Source organism: Argiope bruennichi, chromosome 2 (assembly GCF_947563725.1).
Source record: "Argiope bruennichi chromosome 2, qqArgBrue1.1, whole genome shotgun sequence".
NCBI lineage: Eukaryota > Metazoa > Arthropoda > Arachnida > Araneae > Araneidae > Argiope > Argiope bruennichi.
This window is the reverse complement of record NC_079152.1, coordinates 136,687,320-136,699,969: the sequence shown is the minus strand read 5'-3', so window position 1 is coordinate 136,699,969 and position 12,650 is coordinate 136,687,320. Positions and strand designations below refer to the sequence as shown.

Here is a 12,650-nt window from a genome sequence, read left to right as displayed (position 1 = left end):
ATAGAGTATTTAGAAAGGACTCGCCCTTTTGAACCGTAAGCAAATGAAAATGACAGCTGCTAAACCAGAATTCTAAACTTCAAACTTCTAGGCCATCCAACGAACAATTTGTTTTAACGTACACTAACTCTCCATAAACCGCAAAATTTCAACCTTGACTTGAATAATCTCGCAAAAAAATCTTTATCAGTAGGACACCGCAGCCGTTCATCTCCAGAGCAGCATCAGATACTGAATTAAAAAATTATACTTTCCTTTTCACCCATCATTGATCTAGTAAGTTAAGGCATGGTTTTGCATAGCATGCTTGTGGACCAAGAATAAAAAGGAAAAAGTTTCCTCTGGCTATCCATATAACCAACACCATTTAAAGAGCTTGTAGATTGGACAGGATTATCGAACTGATATAATAGGCATCCTAAACACAATAGGTAACCTGATATTACCTAAGAACCCTGAAGTCTCAGTTGCGAATAAATACTCTCAAAGTGTTTTCAAATAATTTTTTGACAATTATACAAAACACAGCTTTCAAATGCTAAAAAAATATATAAATAAATAAACAAAAAAAAAACCTTTCTTTTTGGTTAATATGAGCCTCATGGTTAAGATAGAAGAAGAAGAAGAAGAAGAAAAAAAAAAAGTCATGTTTTCTCTTTCTATCAATGAACATTTTATTGATTTCATGATCTTTATAAATTTAAATCTTAAAAGTAGCTGATGGTGTACTTAAAATGAAGCTATATTAAATTGACCAGACCAGCCATATTAAACTAGATTTTCAGCATTTCTGCGTGGAATGTCTTAAATATTCGGAGAATATTTATATACAATAAACTCTCAGTGATCCAATGAATAGCAGATCAGAGTACAGCCAGATTAGTAAAAGTGTCGGATTAGTAGAACTTTGTTTAAAGCGATACTGATGTTTATTGTAAAACATACTCTGTACCATTTTCTTAAAACTATCACAAAATCCCAACCACTTTATTAAGTACGGTTTACTTTACTTTCAGAACTATTCTTGCTAGTCTGGAACGTTGAGTCAAATAACTTTTATAGAATAGATCCTCTGATTTCTTTACAACTTTTGTCCAGTTTTCTTTTATTTCTCACAATCTTAAAGATTTACTCACTGTGTTAAAAATTAATTTTTGCATTCATATTTGCTGCTCCAGAATCGTTTATTTTTGTTTTAAAAATCACTCAATGTTGAAGATGAAACTTTCTTTTTTTAACACATTATAGTTCATGCTAAAAATATTTAATAAATAAAGTGTTAATTTTTAGCGATTTTAATTATCAAAAATGTGCATTTAGCATTCGTAAGTGGGTAAACATGGCCGTCAGAATGACCGGCTAATTTGAATTCAGTTTGGGAAAAGAATGCTTCTGTCACATAAATATGATTTCGTGTGGGATTTTTATGCAAATAAACAAATTTATTTCTAACGAAATATTAATAGGTGACTAGTGGCGAAAGTTTGTATAGCTTGAATCTTAGCGAAATGTTAGCTTACTATCTGTATAAATTATAGTAAGCAAAACAGAGTTCTTTAGAACAGAAAAATGAATTGGAGAGTTTGGTACGTTTTTTTCTTGCTCAACGGTGTGAATTGCATTGGTAAGTTTTTCTAACACTTTAATCCTGTTTAAACTATTATGAGGATGTCTTCATATTTTGAAAATAATATTGGAATGTGGCTCAAGTCTCAATAGACTTTTGATTAATATTGATTGCTGAGTCAATCATGTGAAACAAAATAAATATTTCAAAATCAAATTTAAACTCTCTAATTTCGAATTATACTGTCTCTGTTTCGTTAGGGTAAGTGATTTTTTAGGTAGCATGATTCTAAATTTTTATATTAGATTTAAATATAAAAATTTCAATAACTTAAAAAACATAAAATGTAAAACAAATTTCTGTTTGTTAAATTTCTATCCAAAGTGAAAGGAATTTTAAAGGATATTGATAAACTCGTTTTCTAATTTTTATCCGTCTGGAAATTTTTTTTTTTTTTTTTTAATTTTTAATAATGTTCTATTTGAGATCCGAGACATTTTTTTACGTATGCCCTGATTTGGCGAGAAGGCAGCGGAGAAGTTAACCATCGTGAAATCACAGACGTGTCAATTTTGATAAATTAGTAGACATAAACATAATTGCACTTATTATAAACCTATTATTCCTCTTTGCGATTACTGTATGTTCGACCTTCTTAGCAAATGTACTGATCTATTTGAAGTTGAAAAATAATTTCCAACTCCTCAGAGACAAGCAATATGGTCCCCTTCTCCTGTATCTGCATAATTCATTGTTTTGAAATATTTAGTTTTGGTTTTTTTCAGTTGTACCAGAGGAAAATGTGACTCTAAAATTATATTAAAAAAATTATATGGATTAAAATTTCATTTTTATAAGATTTAGAAAATGCTTTGAAACGACTACTTTATTTGTCTTATAGATATTACAAAGCATTGAGACCCTAAAATTGGTTTTAAACACTCTGTGGATTATCGGTTGGGGGTCAAATAGGTATAATTAAGTCTTAATATTTTTAATCTAACTTAATCAATTAATTTCCTAATTTTTTATATTAATTTAGTCTATGCTACTTCATTCTAAAATTTTCTCTTATTTACTGATCTATTTCCCCACTTTTTATTTAATTATATCTAAGTTTCTAAAAAAAACTGCTGATTCTTTTATTTCCCAAGCCATGAGCGAAGGGATAAAAATCCCTAACATCTACGCATTCCATTGCAAGAGACCTAAGATTCCCTTTTCTATGTCGTCACGTGTCAAAGAGATCCCCATCAAAGTCTCATAGTGAAACCATTGAAAGGAAAAATTTCTGTCCTTTTGCTCTTATGTTCTGGAACGAACACACGTGTTCAGCCTTTCATCCCCTCGTACAATTGGTTCTTCTGTAGTGAAATAAAATGAAGTTGATTCAAAAAGTTTCTTCTTTTCGTCCGCACATATGCAAAATTATATTTTATATAAAAGAAATTAAACTGTCATTGAAAAAAAGTTCACAGTATTAAAATATGTTCCCATTCAAAAGTCGCAGAAAATTTACACGATTTAATTAATAATACATTTTACTTAAAGATTACATAAAGATGAACCAATCGTCCAGCCCCAATGACTGGTCCAGTTTCTCGAGTTCTTGGTTCACATAAAAGTTCATGACCTCTGCCAACACATGCAGACATATATACACATTCATTATCTTTATTATTAGTAGACAGAGATGAATAAAACGAATCTATGCCTTTATAATTAAGAATACTCACTAGCTGAAATAATAATTTTTTTTCCCCAGATTGTCCTCAGCTATATGTGCCTATCGATTCGGAGAATGTGTGCATTTATATGTCATCCAGGGCCGTTGCTTTGAGTGAGATGGAGGCCTACTGCGAAAGTGAAGCGAATGGTGGAAAACCATTCAACCGTCGGTTTTCGGACGAAGGCATCAGAGAACTGGGCAAAAATCTGAAGATGTCAGTTGAAAGCCTCTTCCCACCGGAAGTATACATAGGTAAATTTCAAAGAATTGCAATCATTGTTTCCAGTCGTTAAAACGACTGGAAACAATGTTTATGAAAACTGACAATGGGTGCACAGAACTGGCACTTCCCTTTCCATGCTTCCGTACCACACCAACGGGAGAATATTTAACATGACGGGTTTATTGCCATTCCTTGGGTGATATTTAATCTTGATAAATTACTAATGACGACTGGGAGTGAAAAAATCACATTATGTCCTAGGCGCCACTCATCTTCATTACACTATTGCAGTGGATTGTAGTTCAGGAAACTTCAGACCTAGCCATAGGTCTTGGCACTTTCCGTTTACGGTGATAGACCTTAGACGCTTCTCCCCACTCGGCAGAAGAAAGAATGTTTGCAGAAAAACTTTCAATGTCGTTCAGAATGGCAATCGTCAGTATTGTGAAAATGACGTGCTTCTTATGTTGCATTTCCAATACAATGGTCAATTCGCGAACAAAGTCTTTTAGCAAGCAGCTTTCTTGATTAAGTCATTTATTCTCTTTTCCTTTTGATGCAAGGGATAGTGGGCATACTGTATTAAAAGGATGTTGTGATGGAATACTGAAATTATTTCTTTCGATTAAACAAAAGTGCGTTTCTTTTAGGAATCACAAGGGAAAAGGATAGTATGAATCAGCCGACGAAAAACTTCGTGTTCGCGAACGGTCAAGGGAAAGTTCATGAAGATGACTATCCGCTGTGGACCAGAGAGCCATCCGTGCAAGACTGTGGTTCTGTCACCTATCGGAAGGATTTCAAAGTAAATCCTTTCACGTGCACCGACTCGGCAGTCTTCCTGTGTGAAAAAAATGAGTTTCGTAAGTAATCGTTTTTTGCACACCATAATTGTTTTAAACAAACTGCCTTGCTTTGAAATTATTTCCCTTAAATTGTGATACTAGGTTAAAAATAACCGTGTTTAGAAATTAAAGATAAGCTATTTTTAATGTTGCCCATTGGATACGAAATTCAATAAATTACAATAGAAGTATAAAGCAGTAGTTTTCAGCAGTAAATATCGGTGTAGTTTACAAGGCAAATAAAAATGTGAAATTAAATTTCGCGAAATTTAAATGATAGAATGAACATGATATTTTCATTTTTAATGGCGCAATGATGTTATGGAACTGTTTTCATTAGAGAGGTTTATGTTCGTATTCAACAGTATATATATAAGTCAATTAAAATAACAGGGCTTTAATGCCTGACATTTTCACAAAATCATAGGCATGAAGTAATATCTAAACGATTTATCTCAAATCCAATATAACCAATATTATTGGCGAACCAACTGATCACAAGAGGTGACTAATACTAAAAATATAGGTATGTGTACTCTACAGGCTAGATCATTTGACCTAAAGCTACCAAATTTGGAGCATGTATACCTTAGAGGGCGGGAATGTGCACCACGAAATGAATTTTTGGAAATTTAAAACGAAATTTTATTTAATAAAAAATTAAGCTGAAATTTGGCTTTTTCCACGATAACTTCTACAAATATAACTTCACAAAAATGAATTTCACACCGTTTTAAAATAAAAAAAGAATTATTTTTTCAATGATACTAATGTAATAATCTTGGGAATTTTTTTCTTAATTTTTAAAAAATAATTTTTTGCCTAATTTCCAATAATAAAATTTAAAATTCAAACCGTTGTTTTATCAATTATTTTATCATGTGATTTTCCTTCATTGTTGAAAACCAAGGAAGAAGAATTCTGTTTAATATCTGTGTAGTTTACAAGGCAAATAAAAGCGAAGTTACAATATCGCAAAATTAAGAAGATAGTTTAACCGGATATTTATGTTATTACTAACCCTATGATATTATGGGACAGTCTATTTTAAAAAAGTTCTTATACACAATAAAAAAAAAACTAAAATATGACAATTAAAATAACACGACTTAACATTAAATAATCTGACGGAATCGTGAACACCAAATTATAAGAAACTATTTATCTGCAAGGAAATATAACGAATATTCCTACCGAGCCAGCAGCGACTAGTATGAAACAAGAATTGATAAAATCAGTAATTAGTTTATATAGCGATTGTAACTGTGGAATTATATCAAGACTTTATCACAGGAAGAACATATAGAGAAGTAGATTTCGGGGAAATTTTCTAGAAAATGAACGGTGGTGGAAAGCACAGGACCAATGATGACGCATCTAGGTGCCATCTACTTTGACCATGAATTTATACGAAATGTCAATAATTTTATTTAAATAAAAATTGGAAATTCCATACAGTGGTTGAGAGCGATAGGCTATTTATTTGTTTTTGTCAACTATTTTAAATTTATGGATGATGAGGGGAGTCCCTGAGGGCAGCTAATATAATATTGGGAACTAATTTTCACAATCCTGGAACCTTTGTACAATATTGGGTATTATATTGGAACTAATATTGATTACATTTTACACCATTTAGTATTGTACAGGTTTATTTTCCCAATTTTTATAATATTATACAATATATTATATGCGCGCGCGTGCGTGTGAATCGTGAAGATTGCGAGAGCATCTTAACTTGAAAAAAAAAAAAAAAATAGAAAACTGTTTTTTTATTAATGGCTCATTTATTATCTTAAATTACAAAGTCATATAAACAGATCAAGTTGATTTATTAAAAGTAATAAATTTTTACACATTACGATAAAGATTTCGATATTACTGTTATATTTGTTCAAATGCAAACACTTCTGAGTGCATACGGATTTTCTCCCCTCGTTATCAGCACGAAATGCCCAACAACATTATTATGATATCCTCACGAGAATGTCACGCAAGAAAGCGGAATATCTTGCATTAATACATTTGGTTCAATGTTTTGTGCGACTAAGTTTATTTTTTGGCGGAAGGGACCAGTATGATTGAAAAAAAAATTGACAATCGAATAGAATTTGAATATCCTATCAATAAGTTATACCAGAAATAACACATTTTCATTTGAAGTATATTTTGTCCTCTTTGTGATTTAAAATAGTTCCATTACTTAAGTCTTTTAGCTTCTATACTGGTGAACATGTTTTATTCTTTTTGACCTACTAAAGCGTGTGAATACAACACCCTGCCTTTCGTGGAATACCATCAAAAGTGCCTGAGCATCTTTCCCCGCAAAGATAATTACATGACAGCTGAAAGTATCTGTGGGCAAATGGGGGCCCATCTGTTTCCCTACAAGAGTTACGATGATTCGGACAGCGTGGGAGCAGCCATCTACAGCTCTATCACCTTCGATGGAGGAATCTATGCGGGACTCAGAAAAAATGAGCTAGGCCAGTGGAAGTATGAAAGTGGGTAAGTGTTTGTTGACAGAATGTTAAGCTTAAACAGATTAGACTAACATTCAGTTTGAAACGAACTTCATAATTCAAAATATCTGGCCTGTTCCATATCTGAAGGGTAATCGAGATGACGATGTTCCTCATTTTACCTTTTAAAAGTCTACACCGCAACAAATTGAAGATTTTTGACCACTTACAAGAAAATGAATGCGCATCAAATCCCCATACTTGGTGTAATCGAGTTTCAGACTTGTAGTCTTCGAAAACCCATGACTGACGTAAAGCCATTTATTCAAAACAAAAATCTTAACAATAATACCGTCGATTATCACATATCAAATTAAAATAATAAATGCCATTAATGATAATTCGGATTAAATTATTTAGACAATGGTTTTAAGCATATGAGAAAAAAAAATGTGTGGCATTCATTGTTAGTTAATGTTGATTTGTTTTTTAGGGAGATTGATATTAGGATTTGGATAAACTCTTAGATGCAAAAATTAAAATAGTATAAAAATAGTGCAATTTAAAATAGTATAAAAATTAAGTTTCATTAAAATTATGAAAGGGAAAAAAATGTATATGATTTTAAAAATGTAGTATCCTTATTGTAAATTTAAATCCGTTGCCATGTCTGAGACAAAAAACAAGTTGTTAAAAAGGCAACTATCTATGAACCTCGATGATTTTTATTGCATTATCAGAAATATTTAATGTTGTGTTTTCATTTAAGTTAAAAGAACAAAATATTTGATATTATTAATACTAAAATCAAGAATATGTGCGGGTTGAGGTTCGAACTCGCAACGTTAGGGTTCGTAGCCGAGTAACATAACGACTAGACAAAAGAGTACTCTCTTCTCCGGAAGTTGTTATCTGGCTTATAATGTTACCACTACAATAGTCCCCCACCAGTGAGTCGGTAGAGTTTATTGCGCCAGTTATGGCGAGCGACGAACGTGATTATCGCGCCAAGCGTTATGGCGAGCGACGAACGTTGTTATCGCGCCAAGTGTTATGGCGGGTGACGGCGAGCGTGTGTGAGTGGTTGCTGCCGGTAGATGGAGCCACGACAGCTGAATGAAGGATGCGTTTATTCAGGACCAGGGTCACCAATGTGCGGGTTGAGGTTCGAACTCGCAACGTTAGGGTTCGTAGCCGAGTAACATAACGACTAGACAAAAGAGTACTCTCTTCTCCGGAAGTTGTTATCTGGCTTATAATGTTACCACTACAAATAGTTTAAATTTATTTCATAATTCTAAAAAAAAAAGTTGATCTGTAAGTTAAAAAAATATTGTCACTCTTGTAATTAAATGATATTTATATTCTATTAAAAACATTTTGCAATTTTGTTTTTAGAATTTTATTTAAAATTATTCTTGAACTTAAATTTTGAACTTCTTTTCTACACGAGACACTGAAATCAGATCTTTAGAAAGTGTCACAATTATATCTTTCCTCATTTCATTTAATCAAAATTTGTTTCTTAAAACTGCTAATAAAGACAGTAAATTAAAATTTCTGAAGCAAATATCTGGTTTTGGTATGCAAAATGATATAATCGTTGCTATAGGACACTCCATGACATAATGACTTGTAAAGGGCACAGAAACTGCAATTAAGATTTGTGCTTTTATTTTCTTTCTTATCTTAAGTTTCTGTGCTAATATTTAACCGAAATATCGCAAATTAAGGCGCAGAAAAACATAAAGTCGTACGGTTCTACGCGTGGTCTGCACAAACTAATGAATGCGACACAGAAAAAGTGCAGCATGCTATTGCTTTTTCAATAAGTTTGCAAAATTTTTTTAATAAATCAAAGGGAGACTGATGGATTTTGTTCTGCTGTAGAGAGAAATAATTTGAAAGATCAATTAAAATAAAAAATTTGAAAATGTAGTGAAACTTAACCAAATTCGAAATCTTCCCTCGGGTATTTTGATTCGATTAACATAATGATAAAATACAGTTTACAACTGGAATTTATTTTAATTATCTGGAATTAAAACTTAAAATAGTAAAACCTTTACATTTCTGAATTATTCTCGTTATTTAAATGTCTTGCATCTTCAATAATCATATTTGCAAAAAAATTTCTGCCCTGATTTTGCCCAGTAATTGCAAATTGCATTCAATTAAAAAAAAAAAAAAAATCCCCACTTTTTAGAGAATATTGGCACAATATGAATTTTGATGTTCATTTTAAAGTTTTATTGCATAGCTATTGCATTCAAAGTGCAGTACACTGATTATTTAATATAATTTACTCATTAGTCGAAATTTCTTTAATGAATAAAAGCAAATATTTACAGTCATTATTACTCTGTTTCTTAAAGCATTTAAGAATATATATCTACGTACAGATTTGTTTTAAAACTGAACTCCTTTTTAGATCCAATTTTTCGTAACTGGAATTTTTATTGTGGTTTTATCAGTTTTGAATTAGTCGAATTTCATGTAATTCATCTTTTATTAAATGTTAATGCTAATTTCCCAAGAGTTTCTCTTTCCAGCTCAATGTTCAAATTGGATTCAGAATACAAATTAAGGTAGAGAAACCCGACCCCTCCAAACGGATATGTGGCTAGATTACAAACACGCAGGCTAAAGCCGGCATAAACAGAACAAATTAATTCATTCCACCATTATTCTTGGTGCTCAGGGCATCTCTTCCGCTTAGACAACATTTCTAATGCAACAACGCAACTCAGTAATTAATATACTTTTTTCGCGATGTCCGGTTCTGCGCCCACTGTTCCCCTTATGTAATGCTCGGACCTTGGAGGTAATTTCACAAAACTGGATACCTCTGTGGTTGCTCATACAAACTTAAGTAAGTCCGTTACAACATTCCTATGCATTTGCGCTACAAACTACTTTGATGCTGATTCATGACCACTAACTACTTTAAGTCACTCATAATTGGATTGTCCTTAAACATTGACAACAGTGTATATCCAGAAACTCATATCATGTAATGGTTTGTAGTACTTTCACAATTACATTGTCACTGCTTTATTTTGCAATCTTTGTATTAGTAAAACACTTTTTTTTACTATACAACTATTCAGAAATAACTGATTTTGTTTTTATAATTGCATAACAATGGTTTGCTTCATGACGCACTTTTGATTAAAAGGGAGGAAGAAACGAAACGTTGGGATCCCGAGGATGAATTACATCAGGATTGTGGTGTATACGGTTTCTTGAAAAACCTATCGATTGGAATGTTTACGATGAGCTGTGATGACAAGCTTCGTCTTCTCTGTGAATTTAGTAAGCAATATTTAAATAATTTTCAGCATAATGCACAGCTTTTGCTTCTGAATACCTGAAACTTTTGAATATACATACATGTGCTTAATTTGCCAATAAGGGTGTGAAAATGGGATGAAAGAGCTGCATGTGAGTATGATGTGGTGATTTGAAATGCTGGTGAGAAGTTAAGCCCTCATAGACTGAATAAAGAATAATAATACTGATAATAATAATTTCAAATAGAAAGTTAGGTCTCTTAAGTGCAGATTTATAAGAAAATACTGACAGAAAAAGTCTTTCATATGGTATTCTTCTGTCAGATTTTACAATATTTAAAGTTATTACAAAAAATGAATACAAATTTAAAGATTTCATGAACATTATAAAAGATTGATTTTAATTTCATCAGGATTGCCACTGAAATCTGGAAAAAAAAAAAAGAAAAAGAAAAAAAACCCCTCTATGCGTGAATAGCACTCATTTGCTAGTTATAATGCAGTATGATTTTAAGGAGTGGAAAAAGAAAGGAAAGGAAGCAACAATTCAACATTATTCGAAATAATAGAATATTAAAAGAAAGTTTATATTTATATACAGAAAAAAAACTTTTTATTTCTTATCTAGAATTTACCAAGACAAATTTTACGTATTAAGGGGGAAAGGATATAATACCTTTCATGCTCTTTAATTGTAAGTCACACAAAATTAAGGTCTCAGGTGAAATAAAAACATAGAGCACAAATCATTTAATGATTACTTAACAAAAAATGTTACAAAGCAAGATTACTTTTTTATTTATTTATTTTTGCCAATTCATTTAGTTGTGCATCAATTTGTGCAACTTCTGGAGATTTTCCAACTATCAGTGTCATGGAGTTAATACGTAAGAAATAAGGTACAATAATTTTGCAGGCCTAATGTACATTTTTTAAGCTATTTCACTTTCAGTGCACATATGCGAAAGTATTTCCGATGTATCATTGAATGCACTGAAAGACGAATGTGATGCAACAAGTTTTAATGCCCATAAAAATTCAGCTGTAATTACTGTTGTTGAAATGATTTATTTTTGGACATTAAATTTGACTTTTCGGATTTGACGTGCCATTTTTTCTTGTATTCCTTTTAGATATTAAATCCAACATCAATGATGACTCTTTAGAACTGACATGTAATTTAGGTTTATTATCTTCTTGTGAGCAGTCTACAATAAATGAATTTTGTGGAACTTCTCAAATTCATTCAGCAAAATCTAGATTCATTTTTTAAACTGTCCAGTTCAAATTAAATTTTTAAATTCTCTAATCTACTTTGATAAGCTTGCAGTTTCTCAAATAATAAACAAACCATTCAATAAACTCAAGTATAATTGACTAAACACCAACGCACTGCTTCTGCAGATTGAATGTTGCTAATCCTGGCAGAAAAATGTATTATATTCTTTCACCCAATAGCAGAAATCTCGTGAATGCTCATTAGCTGCAATTCGGGAATCTCATGGAAAAAGAACAGGAAAATCTCAGGAAAAGAACATCTGTCTCGGAAATCAAAACTGGAATGTTTTATACAGAAAAAAAGGGGGCAAGTTTCCACATTACACAATCGTGAATGATACTGTTTCGTTTTTAGAAGCTTTGATTAAGATCTTTTATTCTTGCAATCTTTAAAGATCGGCATTTTTTAAATGGGGGAAAAAATAACTAAAAATTCCCAGTTTTTATGAAAATGTTCAAATTCCTCTGCATCTTCCCAGTATTTTTAGATGATTTTTAAATTTCCTGTTTTCCCGGTGGCGTGGCAACCCTGATTTCCCAATTTTGGAGATCCCAGAGAAAAAAGTTAAAGAAGTTCTGCAATGAATGAAAGACATATTTTAAAGTGAGAGAGTAATATGAAAAGACTGAGAGGTGTGTTTAAAATGAAGTTATGAACAAGGTAATTGCCACACATGAAATGCCAATTGGAAAATTTCTTAATAAGTTAAGCTGTAATAGTAAGAAGAGTTTTCCAAGTTAACAAAGTAAAACTCATACAAAATGAAATCAGCTGTGTTCTTTACAAAATAAATAAATGAATAAATACAGGAAACACAGACGACACTACTGAAGCATTGACATTTTAAAGCTTGAAAATTTCAACTGCAAATTTCAACACCAAGGAAAATAAGCCATCAAGGAGCAACACAGATATGAATAGAACAGCAATGGATGGTATATTGAATAAGGTAATAATTTTTTTTTTTTAATGCCATCAAATATATGCATCACTGGATAAAAATGAAATATTTTTAATTTTTCAGAGAAGGAAGGACTGCAAGAAAGGAATATTCATATTAAAAGTAATTGGATATTAAGAAAATGATGTATTAAAATGTCAAATCTGTATTTACTGCAACAATTTTACATATTTAATAAAAAAAATTAAAATTTTTGATGATTTACTTTTAAAAACTGCTTTTTTATCTCATGGTTTCGCCTTTACATTAAAACTAGTATTGAAGTGCATGAGCAGGTATATATTTAGTCTT

At 31.6% G+C, this 12,650-nt stretch overlaps 1 protein-coding gene across 1 annotated transcript; it reads left to right on the top strand.

The window, feature by feature from the left end:
• Positions 1–1,527: 1,527 nt before the first annotated feature.
• On the top strand, positions 1,528–12,518 carry LOC129961550 (uncharacterized). The gene is made up of 6 exons (XM_056075034.1): positions 1,528–1,624; positions 3,333–3,548; positions 4,170–4,382; positions 6,626–6,872; positions 10,005–10,141; positions 12,423–12,518. Exons 1-6 carry the CDS (start codon positions 1,570–1,572, stop codon positions 12,482–12,484), a joined length of 930 nt encoding a protein of 309 aa, XP_055931009.1. The 5' UTR covers positions 1,528–1,569; the 3' UTR covers positions 12,485–12,518.
• The last annotated feature ends 132 nt before the right edge of the window (positions 12,519–12,650 follow it).